The sequence below is a fragment of the Brassica napus genome, chromosome C5 (assembly GCF_020379485.1).
Source record: "Brassica napus cultivar Da-Ae chromosome C5, Da-Ae, whole genome shotgun sequence".
Lineage (NCBI taxonomy): Eukaryota > Viridiplantae > Streptophyta > Magnoliopsida > Brassicales > Brassicaceae > Brassica > Brassica napus.
This window is the reverse complement of record NC_063448.1, coordinates 10,746,653-10,768,059: the sequence shown is the minus strand read 5'-3', so window position 1 is coordinate 10,768,059 and position 21,407 is coordinate 10,746,653. Positions and strand designations below refer to the sequence as shown.

The window sequence follows — 21,407 nt, the reverse complement described above, 5'->3', positions numbered from 1 at the left end:
GAGGAGTTATTTAGGCTTTTTTTTCTATCTCTCTCAAATCTTTCTTTAGGTACAAGAGAATTACTAAGTTTTAGAATAGAATTGTAAAGAATTGATTTATTCCCCTAGATTTCAAAAAAAAAAAATACTACCATTTAAATGGAATAAAAAGACAAATCTCATTCTAATGATTCATTGTGAAATATATAGAATAAAATGAAATAGTCATAAAACATTTATGATTAAAAAGCTCATAAATAAAATGCAATAAGATGGAATGAAATTATTTTTTTCTTTCTAATTCTATAACTTTCTTTATTCCATTCATTTGCATCCTGTTTTTTAATTTCATTCATTCATAATATTCATAAAATTAATTAGCACTTGCAGGTTTTATATTTTGCTATGATGACCGTCAGATGTATCAAGTCATCTCATCGAACGGTCCAGCCTTCATTTGAAACTAGTGAACTTGAGAAATAAATCTACACCGTGAAGTAGAGGAACACTACTTAGCAGCCTCTGGTTCATCGTCGTCGTCGTTGTCTACGCAGAACAGGCCAATCAAGCTCTCTCTTCTTCTCTCAACAACTTCAAACCCCACCGAAAGAAAACACCACATTTTCTAGGGCTTTGTCTGAAAAATTCTCTGATCCAGCACATTGCACAAACGTGTCTCGTTTGGATAAATCAGAGAAGGAGTCAATTTCAGTTTAAGCTTCTGCGTCTCTGAGGAGAGAAAGTCAACGACCATGGCTGGTCGTAGAGACAGAACCCAACAGCTCCGTGGATCTCGAATCGCGATCGCCATCCTCATCGGTATCATCATCGGCTGCGTTTGCGCCGTTCTGTTCCCCAACGGCTTCTTCAACTCGAGCTCGTCTCTTACAGCTAATGAACGCGTCCAGGTACTCGATCTTGCGCCCTAAACCTATAGAACAAGTTACATAGATTGATTTGACCTGAATTGAGAATCCCCTGCGCTAGTCTCAGCCATTTTAGGTCTTAAATTGCAAAATGTGTTGTGTAATAAAAATGAAAACTTTTCTTGGTGTTGTGTTTGTGTTAGAGATTAGTTTGAGGTTGTAGTTGACTTGGTGAAAGTTCATTACTTTCTTTGTTTCAGGTTGGATCATCTTCTTGTGAATCCCCCGCACGTATCAAGATGCTGAAATCAGACTTTGCATCTCTCTCAGAGAAGAACGCTGAGCTGAAGAAACAGATCAGGGAGCTAACGGAGAAGCTGCGTTTAGCTGAGCAAGGATCAGACAATGCAAGAAAACAAGTTCTGTCTTTGGGATCACAGATCAAGGCTGGTCCTTTCGGAACAGTCAAGAGTCTGAGAACTAATCCAACCATCCTCCCCGATGAATCCGTAAACCCGAGGCTAGCAAAGATTCTAGAGGACATCGCTGTCGACAAAGAGGTGATCGTGGCTCTCGCAAACTCTAACGTCAAAGCAATGCTAGAGGTTCAGATCGCCAGCGTGAAGAGATTGGGTATAAAAAACTACCTCGTCGTTGCGTTGGACGATTACATCGAGAACTTCTGTAAATCAAACGATGTTGCTTACTACAAGAGAGATCCGGACAAGGACGTGGACACGGTCGGGAAAACCGGAGGCAACCACGCCGTATCCGGACTTAAGTTCCGCGTGTTGAGAGAGTTCTTGCAGCTCGGATACGGTGTGCTCCTCTCGGATGTGGACATTGTCTTCTTGCAGAACCCGTTTAGGCATCTGTACAGAGACTCTGACGTTGAGTCGATGAGCGATGGGCATAGCAACATGACGGCTTACGGATTCAACGATGTGTTTGATGAACCAGCCATGGGATGGGCTAGGTACGCTCACACCATGAGGATATGGGTTTTCAATTCCGGGTTTTTCTATCTGAGGCCTACTGTTCCATCGATAGAGCTGCTTGATCGTGTAGCGGATAGGCTCTCCAAGGCTAAACTATGGGACCAAGCGGTTTTTAATGAGGAGTTGTTTTATCCTTCGCATCCTGACTACATTGGGCTGCATGCCTCCAAGAGAGTGATGGATATGTATGAGTTTATGAACAGTAAGGTGCTTTTCAAGACTGTTAGGAAGGATCAGGAACTGAAGAAGAAGGTGAAGCCGGTGATTGTTCATGTGAATTACCATCCAGATAAGCTTTACAGAATGCAAGCTGTGGTTGAGTTCTATGTAAACGGTAAGCAAGACGCGCTTGATAGCTTCCCTGATGGTTCTGAATGATTCATTCACCGGGTAAGCAGGGAGGGGGTAGGCTCAAAAGTTTCACAGTTTCTTGACATTTTGTGATTCTAATTTTACTTTTCCTTTATTGTTTCCATGTTTAATGCTTCATGTCTTCTTTTTTGTATTATGGATTTTGTGCAACTTATGACTAAAATCTCAAGTCCTTTTTACATAATGAACCTTTTTTCTTCAACATTGCTCTCTCTTGGACTCTTTTTCGGCCCTTCCACTTTCCGTTGTTTCATCCTTAGCCATGTCTCAAGCTCAAGCCACTTCATAATAAAATATCTTTTAATGTCTTACAAGACTCTAAAAGGAATGATACATAATAGAAACATACATCTTACACAGTCTATCTACAAAATAATGCAATGTGAAACAAACTCTTACTGGTACTATGAATAAGGATTCTAGTACAAGAACCAAAACCATGAACTGAACAACACACTAACACTCCTCAACCTTTTTCTCCCGACAAGCCACAACGGGTCCTTTTGTTCTTCATATATCAACTAACGACCTTTAGCGTTTCCAAGTGTGAGCTCAAGATCCTCCATAGCCACATCATGGATCCTCTCCCCTTCCCAAGGCGTAACTTGCCTGTTCTCAAATTTGAATTCCGAGCTTTGACCAATCTCTTGGATTCCCGCAGTGTTTGGAGATAGCCGCTGAGGCACTGGTGGTTTCACTAGGTTGAAGGTCGGAGAAGCCGGCACTGCAGACGACACCCCATGGAACGGCTGTTGCTGTTGTGAGAACTTCTGAAAGCTTATCCAATGACCCGAATCAACAGTTGAAGCGTCAGACTCATCGCACTCAGGTATAGTAGCCGGTGCATTGAACTGGCGATGATGAGTGGGACTCGCGGGCGCAGAAACCGCGTAGAACGGGTAGTTAAAAGAAGACATTGACTGTTTAGCAGCAATGGCCATGGACTGTTTGGTAAAAGACTCCCAAGTAGGTAACGGCTTGGGGTGTTTATTAGTTGGGGAAGAGACAGGTGGAGTGACGGGAGCACTGTTTGAGATTCTGAGAGGAGGAAGCGACGAAGGGATCCCACCGTTCCTGAGGAAAGGGAAGATAGTGGAGATGTTGTCGCCACGAGAAGGGCTAGGGAATGAAGAAGACGATGGACTGACTTGGTAAGAAAGGATGGGACTCTCGAAAGGACTTTGGTTATAAGAAGAAGAGTAAGGAGAGGCTCGAGAGGATGATCCAGCTATGTCACCAGGCAGAGGCTTATGTCCCTGACGGTCAAAGAAAATTTAACCAATGAAGAGATCTAAATATAGTAACTAGATACATTTTTAGAAACTTTCAGACATATATAAAGCTCAGATCTATAGATATACCTTGCGATAAGTGGTTCCGTCTTCTTCAACCACCCAACCAGCTTCGGAACAAAGAGCCTTGAGGACTTCATTGTTGTCGCAGTGCTTGGGGAGATTGTAGTTACCTTGAGCTCTAAGACCGTTATAGATCTTCGCAGCTACGGCTCTTCTCCTCCTCTCCCTCCTCCTGTTGTTCTCCCTCTCTCTCCAAGACGGCTTCCTCCTCGTCGCCAACGCTGCTGCTGCTGCTGACGTCGACGTCGCACCGTCAGACGTCATCTTCTTCCCTCAACCACCTTCGGAAAGAGTGAGAGGAGTTAGTGCTCACGAGGAAGCCGTTTTTTCTCTCTTCGCTGGAATGATACAAAGAATCTTTCCCATTATTAAATCAATTAAATAAAGCAAAAAAACTGGATGATTGTGTTTTGACGTAAATTAGCCACGTGTCTATCTAGTTTTTGACGAATGGTGAGATTACCTGTGGCGTACGTAACTTATGGTGTGGTTTTGCGCAGTGAATCAGTTGAGGAAGTACGTTTTTGTGTGTTTCTCTCGATCTTTGTAAAATGACCAGATTATAAAGAGAAGAGAGGAGAGACATGTGGGGTCGTTTTATTGAAATGGGTCCCTTGATAGTATGACCGTGGAACACCCCACCTGATTGGTTTTCCGGACATGTTAATAGAAAACAAATTAATTTACGCCTCATAATATTTAGTGATTAATTAATTGTCACTATAGAGCCTATAGTGTGAAAACAAAAACAAAAGAAATGTTCACTTTTGTCCTGATTAGTGGTGTATGTAATATTATCATCATGTGCTGTCTAATGATTGCTATCTTTTTCTTTTTACTTTGTTTGCTTTCTACCAAAATTTAATAAATTTTAATTGATAATATTGTGAAAACAAAATATGCAGGTCGGATTCTGATGGATGATTAAGATGCCATCTTTAAACTAAACTCTTAAGCCTTTAGTCAAAAAAAAAAACTAAACTCTTATGTAGGTATGGAGTTTATTTATAAAATTTGAAAAGCTTGCCTCCATATATATAGTTCCACATTAGCCTATCTGGTTTTATACAAACGTTTTTACCATATCATAAGCTAATGTCTAGTTTAATATTGATTTACAAAGACAATGTTCAGTCAAACTTGAAACCGTTTATGGTTGGATTAAATAATCTGTAATATTTGTAAGCATAAAATTTGATTGCTGTGACAATCAGCTATACTTGGAATTATTGTTGTGGCCCTTCCATACATTGGTCTTGATTTTCTTTAATTTTCATGTTTTTTTAAAAAAATTGTATAGTTCATTGAACATAATAGGAAAATGGGATAGTGGATTTGCCCCCACACATTGACCCATCAAAGCAGATATGATCTTTCTACGAGTAGTCACTTATTAAATTAATTTTACACGCTTTTGCCTTTAGTTATTCATATTGTTTTTTTAAAAGAATTAAAATCTAATGAATTGTGATATTAATACACTATGTGATCTTACTTTCCTGATGATATCTTATTTTGCTCCGAAACATCTGCCATGACAGGAGAAAAAATTAGCTTACTAAATTGATGGTACAATGATGTCAAAAGAAAAAGGATGGTACAGTTCTGACTCTCTCAGACAATAATCTAACTGTAGCTCTTTCAGGCTTCTCGTCTTTTTAAAACCGTCGGCTCCTTCAACGGTGTCGTTTCACAGAATTATATTCCTGCCCAAAGGACTCCTCACTATGTCCCCACAATGAAAATAGGCCCAAGCCACAGTATTCTTCTGGCTAAAACCTGCTTGTTAATGCATCCCATTAATCTTTCAAGAAGTATCTCGAGTCCTGGAAGCGAAGCGGTTCGTTTCCCCAAGAGGTCCATCCAGCTGCCATTTCTCTAGCAAATAGCTCAAGGCACCGAGCTGGTTGAGACCCGGGAACATGTTTCTTTAGTATCTCTACACAAAAAAAAAGTCCAAGTGAAAGAAAAAGAATCAGGGAAGTTGTACAGCTAGAATTGCAATAAACTGCATTAAGCTCTTGAATTTGATGAAGATTGTAAAACAAAGATGTAGAAATATACCTCCAATTGGGGGTTTCCTCGAAAAATCTCCAGGGATGCTTATGATTATTTTGTTCTTATCCAAGAGTTCAAAATCTGACCTGTGTTTTGATTCTGCAAGCTGTAACATAGAAACAGAAACTCAGTTTTGCAGATTATCCAAGTAACAAAGACAATAATTGACTAAACTTACCTCGGTAAAGCGGTAGCCTAGTATTAGATATTCATAAGGTTTATGATGGACAAGGTCCAGATCGCAAATCATTGTACCGTCTGGTTTCACCTGAAACGTTTAACATAGACAACGTGAGAAAATTTCAAGTCATGTACGCAAACTCAGAAATCAAGAGGTGCAAGTTTGGATCAACCTTTAACCAATACATTGTAGCAACGTACTTAACTCCCCACGCAGGGAATAGCTCTTTCTCAACAAAGTTAAGTAATTTCTCTCTATTGGTCACCCACAAAGCCACGAGAGCTCCTTCAGCATGAGTAAGCTGTTTGATTGGGAGGGATAAGAAGTATCTGTTTGGTAAAGTCGGATACCTAAAACAAGACCCAAAAAAAAAACATGTCTCATGCACTCTCATTCAAATACAAAACAGTTTATTCCTCAAGTCGATATTAACATATTATATAACAGAGGCAAGAAGAACAAACTTGGACTTCTGATGAGCGCTTGCATTTTCCCAGGGCGGATCAATAACTATAAGATTGAAGCCGTCTTCATGTTTAGCTGCACATATAACGTCAATAAGATATATACATAACTAGGCTCAAAGTCGCCTACTGATATGGTCATGACTGATCGTTCTACAAGGGACTTTACTCTAAAGCAGCAATATGTAATATAATGGACTATAGCACAATAGTTACCAGGAACAAGGTTTCGGAGGTGCAGTAAATCAGACTTCGAGGCAACATGAAAACACGAGAAGAACCATATCACACATCAGCTTAGTCAAATAAAAATTCAATCTTTAGAGAGCAATCATAAAGTAGCACAAACCATGTAGAAGCAGCTCTTTCTAGGCATTATATATCTCCGGTTGGAAAACTCAGCATCAACTTCTTCTTCTGTCTCGTTCGCTACTAGGTTATTGAACACTCTCTCTTCACTGCACTTCTCTATTGAGCAACCAATTAAAGACCACGTAATCAAATTCATTGTTTTTCAGATAAAGATATAGAGAAAGACAAAACCTTTGTTATCATCACGATGTAGATTCAAACTCAGTGTTATCTCGTACAGAGGAGCTTGCCACACTCCTCCAAGCTCAACAAAAGAGACTTCATCGTCTTCACAACACTTGGTCCTCAACAAACCATCATCGTCACTACTTAGACCCTTTACTAAACTTAACAACTCGGTTTCCTCTAAAAGCGATTCATACGCTTCGGATAAAAACAGCCTCGCCTCCTGATGACGAAGATTCGAAGCTTGCTCTGCTGCACTAGGAAGGTGAAAGCTAGGCTTTTTCTGCTTATTCCGTTTACGCTTTCTCGTATTAGGAAGTTCGTTTGGTTGTTGTGGATTGAGATGCTTTGAGTTGAAGCAACGAGAGTAGTAAGCACAAGGTGAAACCCTAAATCGAGTGTACGAACGGTTGATTATACGAACTGGGTCTACGAATAACCATTTAGAATCTTCGGATTCGTAGATACCTGAATCAAGGAAGCGAGTAAGCTGATCAGGTTTCGCCATTAACGGCTGTTCAATCTCTTCTTTAACCTCTGCTTCAAACAAAACCCTCCAAAAACGATTCTTTTTATGAACTTTTCTTATAAACCCCTCGAGTTTTTACAACTGGTCATAATTAACCCTGGGCTTTTGAATGTTTACATTTAATCCTTAAAAAGATCGCCGGTGAACTAACAGATTCTGTTCATTTTATTTATAGCTTTTTATGTTTTAAAGTATATTAAGAATTTGATTTTTTGTTGGGAGGGAGGGAGATGGTAAGCATTAAAAGTTGTGAATAATTGAAGCAGGGGTTTGGTGAGGGGTCGCTTTGATTGTTTCCCCAAATATGGGGACGGTTTGTTTTATTTGTGGGGGTGACCTTTGTAAACTGTGACTATGACAATCAGTGACCCCGTAAAAGTTATGGACAAATAATTGATTTAAAGCTGTGTAATTTTACATAGTAAAAGGTAAAAAACCATTTCTCCTTTTTAATTAGTAAGATATTAATTCATACACACAAAAACATAGCTTGATGGCTGCTGGTTTGGTTTAAGGACCTTTCCTAACATCACTCTGACCAGGTTTTCAATTAATCTTCCATAATCAAACTAAATAAAACAATTATAAGAAAAGAGTAAAGAAATTATTTTCTGCAAAATTCAGTCAACATATAATTACATTTGTTACTTAATTACTTTAAAAGTTTAAAAACTATTAGATATTAATATTTTTTTCTCAGCATTGTTAATGTTTAAAAATTATTAGATACTAATATTGTTATGATTTGTTGTATTACTTAGTTTGAGATTTTCTAATTATAATACTCCCTCAGTTCACGAAAGTAAGATTTTATAGAGTATGTACGTTTATTAAGAATTTAATAAATATTTATAATTTAATTTATTTTTTACTTTATTATACATTTTCCAATAACTTTTTACCAATGAAATTTAATCAATTCAAACATTCTCAATTAATGTTTTTCAAAATATAAAAAAATACCTTAACAATATATAAAATTTATCTTTGTGAAACAAATAAAAAATCTAAAAAAAATTTACTTTCAGAAACAAAAAAAAGTATTATATTTCGTTTTTATATCCACACAGTACTAATTCAAGGGGAGTGCAAAAAGTGCATATGCACAAAGTCCCACATTTTTAGCCAAAATTTCTTTATTATTTAGGCTCCTAAATTTTTAGTTTTTACATACTAAAGGTTTGATTTTAAAATTTATGTCACTAATTTTTAAAAAATGAAAATGGCATAGGACCAATCTATTTTTTGAAGCATGTTTCCCTTGTATTATTTTTCTTAACAACACCATGATATTTAAAGAGTCGTATTGATTTGTAATTTTACAAACCATTGTATTTCTTGAAATAAAACAGAGTTAACATTTAATAAAGGATTTTTAGGCATTAAATGAGTTTATAATTATTGTAGACTGTTTATTTTGATGCATGTGTTCCATTAATTTCACTGATATTATATTCTAAACCAGCAATTGTTTCCTTGGATTCTTTTATTTTTTTCTGATTACAGAACATAGTTTTACAAGAACAAAAAAGGAACATTTTATTTGTTTAAAAATAAATATTTTTCTACCAACGAGAGAGCCATTATAAAAGATAAAATTTATTAGATAAGGACAGAGGCAAACTAAATTTCAAACAAAGGAGAAAAGTGACATGAAGAAGGATACAAGCGTCATTTCCAGAAAATGGGTCCCATTCATGCCTGTCTTTATTAAACACCAGTCAACTATTCAGGTCAATCGCGTGTCTAAAATTACGAAAAGTAACCCTCGGTTAAAAAATCCAAAGAAATTTTTTTGAAAAACCGGTTCTGTTTCTGCATAACGCATATAGTGTCAGTACAATGCTTACGTGGTGAGTTTTAATTGGTCAACGTGTTCGGAGCCGGTCGCTATCATCACCCTCTCTCTCTCTCTTCTCTTTCCCTCGCTTCCTCCCCTTTACTCTCTCTCTCTCTGCTTCTGCTTGTGGAACAACCCTAATAATTTTTTACATTTTCAATATCTCCTTGGAGATCATCTAACTTTCACTCTCTGGCAATGCATGATCTTCGATCTTGTAGCAGTGTGGAGAGCTGAAATTCAGAATCTTTATTAAATCGAATTAGAGAAGAAGAATGCTGGAAACTGTGGATAGCTCGGGAGTCGTTAATGGCGGATTTCGTCAAGTAAAGAGCTTTTGCGGAGACAGCAGCAGCGAAGAGGAGTTAACTGTTCTGCCACGTCATACGAAAGTGGTGGTGACCGGAAACAACCGAACCAAATCGGTGCTTGTTGGTCTTCAAGGTGTTGTCAAAAAAGCTGTCGGTCTTGGTGGTTGGCATTGGCTGGTTAGTGAACCAAAGTTTCATTCTTTAATTTTTTTTTAGTAAGTGAAAAAACGTTTCGATCCAATCTGGGTTTACTCTAGATTTATCAAATTTGAATTCAATCTAATGAATCTGTAAAGTTTTCGAATTTGGGTTTTTTTTTTCCTTGAATTTCTGGATATGATTTAGTTTCTGGGAAATGTCTTTACTTAAATGATATATCGCTTCGATTTACTAGTTACAGATTCACTAAGTAGTTGTAATGTTTCTCCTCGATTGAGCTTCTTTGCATGCATGTTGGCATTTAAGTTTACCATTATTGTTTTACTGGCTTTTTTTTTTTACAACTGTTCAACCCTTGCTTTTGGTGTTCTTTAGTTGTTAGGTTATTCATGAAGCCTACATTGATTTTTTTTTTTTTTAATTGTTATTTTCTTATTAAACTTTGTTTGCATCTATTTTGATGTTTCTTGCTGAGATTCAGGCTCAATCTCAGGAATCATCTATAGGAGATAATGGGATTTTTGAGTTAGGCAGAAAATAAAGACAACTTTATATTTTTCGCGCCTGTTGAACAAAAAAACATCATATCAAATGTGCACTTGTTATCTAATTATCCATCATGTTTCTCCACCATATGGATTCAAGCTGGCCTTTTGAAATTTAAGACTAAGAGTCTTTTTTTTATTGATAATCATTTGTTTTTTTGCTTAGTTGAGTCATTTTCGTCCCCAAGCAGTGTCAATTCTGTCGACTTTTCTTTAATCGAAATCTTTTTCCTCTGGTTGGTTTAGTATATAGTTTAATATTATAATTTGTTCTGCCAAGATCCTTTTTTGTTTATAGTGTCTCTGTGTATGTGGACCAAAAAGGAGTGTAACTTCACCAGATTCTGGCTTTTTCAACTTTAAACAATAATCTGAATAATATATACGATTTTCTCTCAGTACTAGTTTTCTAGTTATGATATCACATTCCCACCAGTTCCCATGAAAATAAGATAAAGTTTCTTTCAATGATATTGGTACATATCATATCTACTCTTCTTCTTCTGGAGTTTATTTAAATGAATCTGTCAGTACTTGTTTATGGAGTAATATTATTTAATCCCAATCATTGGTGGTTTTTATTAGGTATTGACAAATGGAATAGAAGTAAAGTTGCAGAGGAATGCACTCAGTGTCCTTGAAGCTCCTACTGGAAATGAAGTAGACGATGATCTTGATTTCGAAAATACACTGAGGAATGGTTCTGATATGAGTAAGTTTGATTCCTTGCCTTTCTTCAAGATTCTGCTTTTCAAAATTTCCAGCAAAAAAGAAAAGGAATGAGTTTTAAGAATTCTGTCAATTGCAAAAATACGTTGATAAGAGTTTTCTTAACTTTGTCTAGTCTGAGTTACTAAGAGGCATATTGTTCTTTGGACACACATAAAAGCTGTCTGTAACTTTTTAAACTGATATTCTCAGCCTTGTTTCTATGACAAGTTGTTTCTTTTCCAGCATCCGAGGACACTCTGAAGCCTCATAAGTCGAAGCTAAGAAGGCAGAGATCATCACGGTCATCCCATAAGACCCTGAGCAGGTCTTTATCATCTGACTCTCAATCAAAAAGCTCTGCTTTTACTCCCCCTCAGAACATGATGGTATGTATTAAAATCTTTGAGGTTTATTCCATTTGCTATTGAACATTACGCGACTGATCTTGTACTAATGTGTGTTTTAAAAAAAAAATGTTTTCAAAAAAAAAAGATCTTGTACTAATGCGAGATTAAATGATTTCATGCAGAAGGTTGATCTAAGCAAACTGGAAATGCCTGCATTGCTGAAATATTGGCAACATTTCAACCTCGTAAGCTGATTTTAAGAATAAAAATGAAAACCTTCTCTTTGCTCATCATTCTAGAACTCTATGTCCTTTTGCTCATGAATAAACTCCTTGTAGGTGGATGCAGTTCCAAATCCATCAAAGGAGCAACTAATTGACATTGTTCAGAGGCACTTTATGTCTCAGGTACATTTGATATCCTTCTCAGACTTCACTTGATCCGTCTCATGTGTTATTATAATTTTGGTTCTGATAAAACAATTTAAATATGTTATGATATTTTTCAGCAAATGGATGAGCTTCAAGTTATTATGGGGTTTGTCCAAGCAGCAAAGAGAATGAAGAGAGCCTGCAAGCTGCAATCCAAAGAAGCCAGAAACACCGATCTTAACTGCATCAGCTAAAAGAAACAAGCCCTGACTTTTATAACAGTTCCTGTAAGTACAGTGATGCCAAACTTGTTTAACCATTTGTGGCTTGCTGCAGCTAGTCTTAGTTCGTTCTGGGGATGTTTGGCTAAGGAGTAGAATGTTGTTTCTTCTTGCTTCTGTTGTTTAGCCGTGTAAAAAAAAACTAAATTACCCTGAAACCAAGAAGCATGACTCTCTAAAGCTCCCAATTTAAATTACTATATGTTCTGTGATACTTGGTTTGTTAGATTGTAAATATGTTTTGATATGACTTCTCTCACTCTTTCTTTTGTTTCAAACCGATTGGTATACTAGATTGAAACATAACTAATTGATAGCCCTGTTGCGAGTAGAAGAAGACATGCAACCAAACTTCCTCTTCATTCCTCTCCAAGCACTTTTTCTTTTTCTTTGCGCAATAAACAAAACATTCAAGATTTTCTCTCTCTTTTCTTGCTGCAATCACATCTCTTACTCTCGCCTTCTTATATAAACGCATGAACTCTCACGGCGGTCTCTTTTTCTGCCTCCCGGCCCTTTCTTCTTCGCTTGACTACTAGTCCTTTGCTGAAGAATAAACGTATCCGAACAAGAATCGCTGTTCATAGACGACGATGATGACGATAAGGGTAAGTTAGCCTGGTGAGGAATGTGGATGCATGGCACTGTCAATTACTTTTATAGAACGCATGTGCCTCTGGATAAATAAAAAAACAAGATACTAAAAGATTTGTATTCCACCATTAACAATGCACCAAACAATTAATTATTAGAATAAGATAAATCATATATGACAAATTAATATTTTCTTCGAGGTTTTCTATTCCTAGGTTCTTAACTTTGGTATCTCACACTAAACAAAAAAATATATATTTAAATGAGTAGAGTTCTCAATGTTAATTATCTAGAAGAATATTATTTTGGGATGCATATATCAGCATTTGAAAATCTTATTAATTTAGAAATACAGTGTTTTTTTTTTGTAAATTGTGAAATATCCAAAACTAATGAACCTTTGCAATTAGGTTGCTCTTAGGAGAAAAAAATACACATCACGTTATTAACCAGTTATGATTTCTGCGTATCTGCGTTAATTGAGTGAGTAGAATCATTCATTGTTAAAAAATACTATGAATGTCAAACATATCTCTATATAAGATGGTAATCCCCTATATATTAAAAGAGAAGAATTACAATATTTGAGGTGATCATGTGTCATCACCACAATGATTTTTAAAATACTTAGAAAAATAGGTTGGTCCATCTAATTATATAATAAGTTTTTTATTAAAATAACCATAAATTAATTATTAATGATATTTATTTTTTCTTTAAATAAAAATTACGGAATTGCCTAATGTGACTAAAATATATATGACAATTAATGATTTTGAATAATAAAAATTTGATAAAAGTTAGTATATCATCTATCATTTTCTTTTAATTTGAAATTATTTAAATAAATTAAACGACCAAATTAACCACAAAATAAAAATTTAGATTTTTCCGTATTTGTTATATTTTAAATTTTTAAAAATGACCATAAATTACTAAAACTGTTACAATTCATACATTGAAATTATTGTGATCCATAATTGAAAATTTTTATTATGACAAGGTACAAATGATTACAAAATCATATAAGTAAGAAGTCTCATTTAATAAATATTAAATTTAAAAGATATATATATATATCTTAATATCGTTTAAATTAAACTGTGTACCAGATAAAAATACATAAATATTTTAATTTCGAAATTTGCACTGAACTTTTTTTTTTGATAAAAACTTTGAAAAAATATTGATAACTTAATATTTAGTTGATAAAAAAACTTAATATTTAATTTTTAAACTCTATATTGATCTTTTTAAAATTATAAATTAGTAAAACTATTAAACATTCCACAATGAAATTTTTGTTATCAATGATTTAAAGTTTTTGTTATAAAAAAATACAACTGATCAAAAAATAATATGAGTAGAAACATTATTGAATAGATATCAATATTAAAATGATACTATATCTATGTTAATATCATTTAAATTTAATTATCTACTATATAAAATAAAATAAAATGTTTATTTGAATTAATAAAATTTATGTATGTGTTCGCATCAATTTAATTATAGGGGTTTTTGCTAAAACTAACCCACAACTTGATTTTAATCTCAAACCTATACCCAAACTTGAATCAAATGCAAAACTAACCTAAAAGCCTAGTGAAATTACAGCTCAACCCCTTGTGACCAAACAAAAAAACAGAAGCCATTTTTACGAATATAGCCCCAGTAAATCGTCTGAGTCGTCTGAGATGTTGGAAGTCGTCTGGACGACTGAAGTGTAAGTCGTCTGGTACCAGTTTATTTTAAAAATAATTTATAAATCTTGTAAAAAAGTATTTTGATGCGTGAAAAATAAAAATCAAGTAATTATAAACAGTTTTAAGTGATATAAATTAAGATATGATAAAATTGATTTGTTTTGAAGATAGATGAGTGGAAGTAGTGAATCATGAAATACTTTGGTTTAGGAGTTTGGCAAACATATGTTGTAGTATTGTATGTATTGTTAGGGTTAGATTTTGGAAAACTAAAATATTTTTTTCAAAAATTAGTTTTCACCTATATGTGTTTATTTCTGTGTATAGTAAACACTTTTCAAGTTTGATTTGGTTTTATGAAGTGTTTAATTAGATAATTAAGTTTAGGGGTTATGTTTAGGGTGTGGACGACTTATATTTCAGTCGTCTGTTGAATAATTTACCCGGACGACGTATATTTCAGTGGTCCACATCGTACCGAACCTTTAATTTTACCAATGTACGTTTTAACCTAACCGGATCATTTTACTCGGACGACTTACATTTCAGTCGTCTGGTGAAGAAATTAAAACAGACGACTTACATGTAAGTCGTCCAAATATTCCCGCCTAAATTTTTTAAAAAAAATTATTTTTCCGCTTAAATAATTTAAACCAGACGACTTACTTGCAAGTCGTCTGGAAAGTCTTCTATTTTAGTTTCCCGCTAAATATATTTAATTTCCCACTAAAAATATTAAACTCTTCTGGTAAGTCGTCTGTTTTAATTTATTCAACAGACGACTGAAATGTAAGTCGTCTAGGAAGTCGTCTGAGTCAAAAATATTTAACCTAATTGGATTTTTTGTCTCCCTATATAAAGAAAAATTTACACATTATCTCTCCTCCTCTCAAATGGCTGCAACAAAAATGTAATGTTCATCAATCTAAAACTCTCCAACCTCTCTCTAATCTCTTTGACTTGAAAACACCAAATTTTATATGAATTTTTCAGTTTTGTCTCATGTATTTCTTACTAATCTATCTCTTTTGCAGGTTTTTAATCAAATGGTACTCATCTTCCACTAATTTAAAGGTAGATCTATTAATTTTAGATATGTATTTTTGTGTGTTATATAAATGTAGATTTATCTAATCTTCCACTCATTTTCTCTATTTTTAAGTCATTTGAACGTTTTTGGATATGCAGGTTTTTCAGATATGGATTTGATATGCAGGTTTTTCAGATCTGGAAGACTTCTGAGACGACTTACTTGTTAGTCGTCTGGAAGTCGTCTGGACTTCTTGGAAGTCTTCTGACAAAGTCGTCTGGACTTCCAGGAAGTAGTCTGGATTTTTCTGAGCGTTTTGGTAAGTTCTTATGTCTGATTTTTCTTCATTTGGTAACTTCTTGTTGTATAAAGTTCTTACTTTTTTCCCAAACTAAAACTCTCCAAACCCACTCTAATCTCTTTGACTTGAAAACACCAAACTTTATATGAATTTTTCAGTTTTGTCTCATGTCTTTCTTACTAATCTATCTTTTTTGCAGGTTTTTAATTAGATGGTACTCATCTTCCACTAATTTAAAGGTAGATATATTATTTTTAGATATGTATTTTTGTGTGTTCTGTAAAGGTAGATTTATCTAATTTTCCACTCATTTTTTCTGTTTTTAAGCCATTTGAACGTTTTTGAATATGCAGGTTTTTCAGATCTGGAAGACTTCTGGGACGACTTACTTGTTAGTCGTCTGGAAGTCGTCTGGAAGTCGTCTGGAAGTTGTCTGAAAGTCGTCTGGACTTCCTAAAAGTCATCTGGACTTCCTGTAAAGTCGTCTGGAAGTCGTCTGAACTTTCTAAAAGTCTTCTGACAAAGTCGTCTGAACTTCCTGGAAGTCGTCTGGACTTCTTAAAAGTCGTCTGGTCTTGTCTACTCAAGTGGAATCCAAGCTTGTCTTTGTAGAGGAATGATCTATAATAGTTTTGTTTGTGGTCTGTTTTGTGAATTGCATGTCTACTCTTTTAGTTGTGAATTTTTTGTAAAATCAGTAATAATGTTTTCCAAGATGTATTAAATGTGCTAACAATGTGTTTACACATTTACAAATCAATGAAATAATAGACTTCAGTAGCCTTTTTCTTATCTTTGGATCTCTCATATGCAATAATAAACTCCAATGGCCTTTTCTCATCTTAATAAACAAGAATGTTGGTAGCTTCATATTAATACAACATTTTAAGAAGCATTTAACCCTTCTTCCAACTCATAACAATAGTCATCATTATTGTCTATAACAATAATACTTAAGAGATGGAAACAAACAATAGTAACTAGTCAAAGCATATCATATTTTTTTATAAGTTTGCGTTGAAAAACTTAGTCAAATTTAGTAAAACTAAGGGAGATAACATATTTTGTAAATATGAGTTTTACATATCTTGAAGTTACTTATCACTCTTAAAAATACAAGTTATTCAAAAACTAACGTAGAAGACTTAAAAACTAGCGGAGAAGACGCGGACGACTTCAATCTAAGTTGTCCAGACGACTAAACTATACGTCGTCTGGTCAACGCAGAGGTTATTTTTGCAATTGACTTTGAAATCTGTTATTTCGGACGACTGAAAAATAAGTCGTCTACTATTGTTTGGTTAAAAAAAAAACTCCAAAAACGCTAGACGACTTACATTTCAGTCGTCATAGGTTAGTTTTGCATTTGACTGGATTATTTCAGAAGTTTGACTTTTCTGGACGACTTACATTTCAGTCGTCTAGTGAAAATTAAAATAATAATATTTTTTTTAAAAGTGGACGACTTACAGTTAAGTCGTCATAGGTTAGTTTTGCAATTGAAAAAAAAACTTCAAGATTTAATTATATACAGACGACTTATAATTCAGTCGTCCACGAGACGACTGAAATGTAAGTCGTCCAGGATTTACGAGGTTTGACCAGAATCTCGGAAAAAAATCCTCGACGACTTACAAGTAAGTCGTCTGGTGGACGACTGAATTATAAGTCGTCTGTGTATAATTAAATCTTGAAGTTTTTTTTTTCAATTGCAAAACTAACCTATGACTACTTAATTGTAAGTCGTTTACTTTTAGAAAAAAATTATTATTTTAATTTTTGACAGACGACTGAAATGTAAGTCGTCTGGGGAAGTCAAACTTCTGTAATTATCCAGTCAAATGCAAAACTAACCTATGACGACTGAAATGTAAGTCGTTTAGGTTCTTTGGAAATTATTTTGAAACCAAACAATAGTAGACGACTTAACTTTCAGTCGTCTCAGGTTACAGATTTCAAAGTCAATTGCAAAAATAACATTTGCGTTGACCAGACGACTTCCAGGTAAGTCGTCTACAGCCAGACGACTTCCAGGTAAGTCATCTACAGCCAGACGTCTACAGCCAGACGACTTCCCAAGTAAGTCGTCTGACGAACAAATCTGGAAGAAAACTCGATGTCATACCTTAAATTGGTGAGATAAGTTCCTTAGCATACATAAGGCTTCTCCAAGCACACAGAATCACAAACGAAAGTCACCCACCCAGAATCGTTAGCTTCTATGACTCTATGAACCATAAAAAATTTAGAATCAAAATCTTGGGTTTTTTTAGCTCATTGTGGAGAGAAAGTGAGAGATATGTTGTGTTTAGTTCACAAGAATGGAAAAAGAAGAAGGGTAAATCGATTTTGGGAGCATTAAGAGCTTCAAATTGGTTGTTCATGGTGGTTGTGGTATTGATGACAATGCCAATCTTGTAATTACTTGAAGATGATGAGGGTGAGAGAGTAAAGATTTCATTTTCGAAAAAAAAAAAATTGATGGCATTTTCGTAAATTATATGAACGTGTGGGGTGAATAGGGCAAAACCAATTAAAAAAAAAAAGAGGTTAGTTTTGTGTTTGACTTTAAGTTGTAGGTCAATTTTGCAAAAAACCCTTAATTATATATGGAATAGTTATTGAAGTTTAATTATTCAATATATACTTATTATTTCATAATATGTAAATAATATATAATATGTAAAAATAATTTTTATATAGTGTTTATCCCGCTGAGTCTTAACCTAGTTCTCTGGTATAGTACTCTGCCATCTCATAAAACTAACTAATCATCATACAATATTTTTTCATAAATTTCATTCTGTAGTTTTATCTAATCTACTAATTTAGGGTCATATTTTTATCTACTTGCAAATAGTCTAGGTTGGTCCATTACATTTAACTATCTTTCCTATTTTTTTCTATTTATACCCAATTAATTATTATTAAATATATACCCTAACCTAAAATTAAGGAACTAAATAACTAATCTATTTTTTTAATAATGAATTCAATTTATGCTAACACTACTTTTAATTAAATAATCAATTATATTTTATTTATTAATATAAAAGAATTATATATGCCTACTAATTCATGTATACAGTTGTACTTTAACTCAAATGCAAAAAAAAAACAAATTCTTTAAAACCCTCACCAAATAAATAATAATATAATTTTTTATACATAAAGTATTAAAATTAGATATGTATATATATATGTATTTGATAAAATAAATAGTAATAGTCGTTAATATATAATGATATGTTGGAACATGTTATCATTAATATTTTTTATGAGTATAGTTTTACGGCTTATGCCAATACATATAAACTATTTATCAAATATAAAATTAATTGAACAAAACATAAAACATACTTAAAGTTATGCTTGAGGGTTCAGGTACCCGTTGCGATACGGATTGGGTTTTTGGAATTTTGATTCTAATTTATTTCACATTTTAGGTCATATTCTGTTAAATTTGTAAGTACAAAACAAGTTGGATATAACACATAGGTTTTACTTCAAAATTGTATCACATCTAAAATCCATAAAGTAACAATATATTGTTTCGATTTAGGTTATATGAGTTTGGATATCTCTGAAGTTAAATCCAAAACTGAAAAGCAAACATAATTAAGAAATAGGATTGGATATTTAAGGTACTCATTGAAGATTTAAATACTTATTTATATATATAATTTCAAAATAAATATAGAATTGAATATTTGAAGTACATATTTATGTTTCATATATTTATATTTGCGATTGATTTAGAATTTTGGTCGATTTTGGATTATTTTGAATTTTTTGGTTTTTCGGATTTTCCGTTCGGGTTCGGCTAATAATACTTTGGGTTCGGATATTTGATGTACCACACTATAAGATCTATTATGGGATTTCTTATATTTCAGATTGGGTACTGATCACATTTTTTTGGTTTGAGTTTGGCTGGACTCTGAGTTACATATTTTATGGCCAGATCTATATTTTAAATGAAGAGAAAATGGATTGTATAAAAAATTTACCAAAAAATTATTCCGCGTTTTAGGGCTGGTAAAAGTCTAGTTATTTCTTATAATATCAGCCTGCGGAATTTATCACATCCCGCAGAAGCGTTTATTACATTCAGCGATTACACGGTACATATAATACTAGTCGATAATGATAATGGATGTATCTATGCTTTGGGACAGAAAACGATGGAGTAATTAGCATTGGTGCAAGTAAAAATGCTCGTATTACGGTCATCGTAAGCGTAGCTATACGCTCTAGGGCAAGCTGCTTTAAATATCTTCGATAATTCCGTCGGCGGACAAGTCTCCGGTTTATCGAACGCACCGGTGCAACAATACTCGGGGTTTTTAAATGCCTCGCATGCGCTCCTACACGCCACAACGTTCGCTCCGTCCATAACGCTTTGGTCGTTCGGACAGCTCCCGTTCAGGTCCGAATCGCATCCACCGTTTCGGCAATCGCCTGAGCCGTCACGCGTTGTGAGTGCCATCTGGATGTTGTAACCATCGACCAGGCTTACGTCGTAGTTGTCCTGCCCGCCACCAGTGCCGATTGTGAATTCGGCGAGTGTGACCGGTGGAACTCCTCCTGCGCCTGCTCATTTTAGTTTGTTGCCGCAGTCTCCGGTGAGGCAACTTCCCGCGCCGGAGCCATCGAAGTTGCAGCCCGTTCGGCCCCATATTCGGCCAGACCATCCCGCAGGTGCGGTTACATCGACGGAAGCTCCTGGGGCTAATTCAAATCCCCCGTCGTTGAGTTGTACACCGTTGTCTCCGGTGAGGATTCCCGGCCAGACGGTGAAACTGCAACTGTTCACGATGGTGAAGACGGTGCCGGATACGACGGTAATTGTGCCTTGCATAATATACAATCAACGTTACTTATATAGTCATATTAGATTGTGTTATATATCTTTTGAAATATTTATACTATATCCTTTTCTATGCATGAAACAAATACGTTCGTGAAAACTTATGCTGAACGCTGATAAGAATCATAATGATTTACTAGAAGATTAGAGCAAAGTGTATGTATGCATGTGTGTACGTATACCTGTAGCTATGACGAAGGAGAAGAAAGAGAAGGTGTAAACCAGAGAAACGCGCCATTTTAAAAAAGTCTCAAGTATTAATCGAATGTGTAATGATGAATGTAAGTTCAAGGCACGGATCCCTCTTTTTATAGTAATTTTCTCAAGTGTGCAACCGACTGAATTCTATCATTTCTTCAAACAATATTTGACCAAGCTACAGACGGAACTCAGAGCTGTGTCCACCTTGAAGTAAAAAAGACATTTGCCTAGGGCCCCTTTATAATGTCAAAATTTTGGGCCCCTAATTTCTATTTTTTTGTATTTAGTAAATATAATTAGTTAGATTTTTATCAGATTTGAGATTCAGTTTTTATTTGAAACCATTTTTTGTTATAATCTGTTTTAATTAAAATCCTAAAGACTTTAATTGTTTTTTAAAATCATTAATTTCTAAGTTCTACCCCATGCAAATTAAGATAATTTGTTGAAAAAATCTCAGAAATAAAACTTGATGTAATTTTGTTGATTTTTAAGGTCTTATCTATTATTATCTAGTTATATATATATTGTATCATTTTCATTGAATATAAGTAAATGTAAAAATATGTAAACATCTTATATAGTAACTTAGTTTTAGAGACTTAAATATCCTTAAAAGTATCATCATTTTAATAAACAATTTTAACCTTCATTTTTATGTTACTAATTTAATATTTTACATCCCATTTTATATACTATGATAATTTGGTGAACATTTTCAATAACCAATATAAATTAATCAAATTTTTTACATTCTATACTTTGTGTATCACTTTTTATTTTCTAATTTTTAATCCATGT

At 34.3% G+C, this 21,407-nt stretch overlaps 4 protein-coding genes and 1 pseudogene across 5 annotated transcripts; 2 read left to right on the top strand and 3 right to left on the bottom strand.

Annotated features, from left to right (window-relative positions):
- Positions 1-498: 498 nt before the first annotated feature.
- On the top strand, positions 499-2,419 carry LOC106400712 (arabinosyltransferase RRA3). The gene is made up of 2 exons (XM_013841083.3): positions 499-887; positions 1,106-2,419. The coding sequence occupies exons 1-2, from the start codon at positions 732-734 to the stop codon at positions 2,219-2,221; spliced, it is 1,272 nt and encodes a 423-aa protein (XP_013696537.1). The 5' UTR covers positions 499-731; the 3' UTR covers positions 2,222-2,419.
- A 59-nt stretch (positions 2,420-2,478) lies between these two features.
- Positions 2,479-4,125, bottom strand: LOC106400713 (protein BRASSINAZOLE-RESISTANT 2). The gene is made up of 3 exons (XM_013841084.3): positions 4,034-4,125; positions 3,577-3,908; positions 2,479-3,471 (listed from the first exon to the last, which is right to left on the bottom strand). Exons 2-3 carry the CDS (start codon positions 3,832-3,834, stop codon positions 2,737-2,739), a joined length of 993 nt encoding a protein of 330 aa, XP_013696538.1. The 5' UTR covers positions 3,835-3,908; positions 4,034-4,125; the 3' UTR covers positions 2,479-2,736.
- A 980-nt stretch (positions 4,126-5,105) lies between these two features.
- On the bottom strand, positions 5,106-7,535 carry LOC106397607 (methyltransferase-like protein 2). The gene is made up of 8 exons (XM_013838223.3): positions 6,817-7,535; positions 6,623-6,741; positions 6,490-6,523; positions 6,274-6,349; positions 5,982-6,159; positions 5,807-5,896; positions 5,635-5,734; positions 5,106-5,509 (listed from the first exon to the last, which is right to left on the bottom strand). Exons 1-8 carry the CDS (start codon positions 7,316-7,318, stop codon positions 5,370-5,372), a joined length of 1,239 nt encoding a protein of 412 aa, XP_013693677.1. The 5' UTR covers positions 7,319-7,535; the 3' UTR covers positions 5,106-5,369.
- Positions 7,536-9,243: 1,708 nt separating this feature from the next.
- BNAC05G14990D lies at positions 9,244-12,116 on the top strand. 2 transcript variants are annotated; one of them, XM_013842088.3, is made up of 6 exons: positions 9,244-9,667; positions 10,780-10,906; positions 11,149-11,291; positions 11,435-11,497; positions 11,591-11,659; positions 11,761-12,116. In XM_013842088.3, the coding sequence occupies exons 1-6, from the start codon at positions 9,455-9,457 to the stop codon at positions 11,875-11,877; spliced, it is 732 nt and encodes a 243-aa protein (XP_013697542.1). In that variant the 5' UTR covers positions 9,244-9,454; the 3' UTR covers positions 11,878-12,116. The 2 variants fall into 2 exon arrangements, with proteins under 2 accessions (XP_013697542.1, XP_013697541.1); XM_013842087.3 differs by having other exon boundaries at positions 9,268-9,667; positions 11,134-11,291.
- Positions 12,117-19,547: 7,431 nt separating this feature from the next.
- Positions 19,548-20,929, bottom strand: LOC106401551 (annotated as a pseudogene).
- Positions 20,930-21,407: the final 478 nt, after the last annotated feature.

Coding starts and splice junctions, on each gene's coding strand:
- LOC106397607 (XM_013838223.3), bottom strand. CDS start 7,318: ATGGCGAAACCTGATCAGCTTACTCGCTTCCTTGATTCAGGTATCTAC. Junction 6,524..6,622: donor GAAAGAGCTGCTTCTACATG/GTTTGTGCTACT, acceptor GTTGCCTCGAAG/TCTGATTTACTGCACCTCCG. Junction 5,897..5,981: donor CTACAATGTATTGGTTAAAG/GTTGATCCAAAC, acceptor TAAACGTTTCAG/GTGAAACCAGACGGTACAAT.
- LOC106400713 (XM_013841084.3), bottom strand. CDS start 3,834: ATGACGTCTGACGGTGCGACGTCGACGTCAGCAGCAGCAGCAGCGTTG. Junction 3,472..3,576: donor ACGGAACCACTTATCGCAAG/GTATATCTATAG, acceptor TTTGACCGTCAG/GGACATAAGCCTCTGCCTGG.
- BNAC05G14990D (XM_013842087.3), top strand. CDS start 9,455: ATGCTGGAAACTGTGGATAGCTCGGGAGTCGTTAATGGCGGATTTCGT. Junction 10,907..11,133: donor GAGGAATGGTTCTGATATGA/GTAAGTTTGATT, acceptor TTCTATGACAAG/TTGTTTCTTTTCCAGCATCC. Junction 11,498..11,590: donor ATTGGCAACATTTCAACCTC/GTAAGCTGATTT, acceptor AACTCCTTGTAG/GTGGATGCAGTTCCAAATCC.
- LOC106400712 (XM_013841083.3), top strand. CDS start 732: ATGGCTGGTCGTAGAGACAGAACCCAACAGCTCCGTGGATCTCGAATC. Junction 888..1,105: donor CAGCTAATGAACGCGTCCAG/GTACTCGATCTT, acceptor TCTTTGTTTCAG/GTTGGATCATCTTCTTGTGA.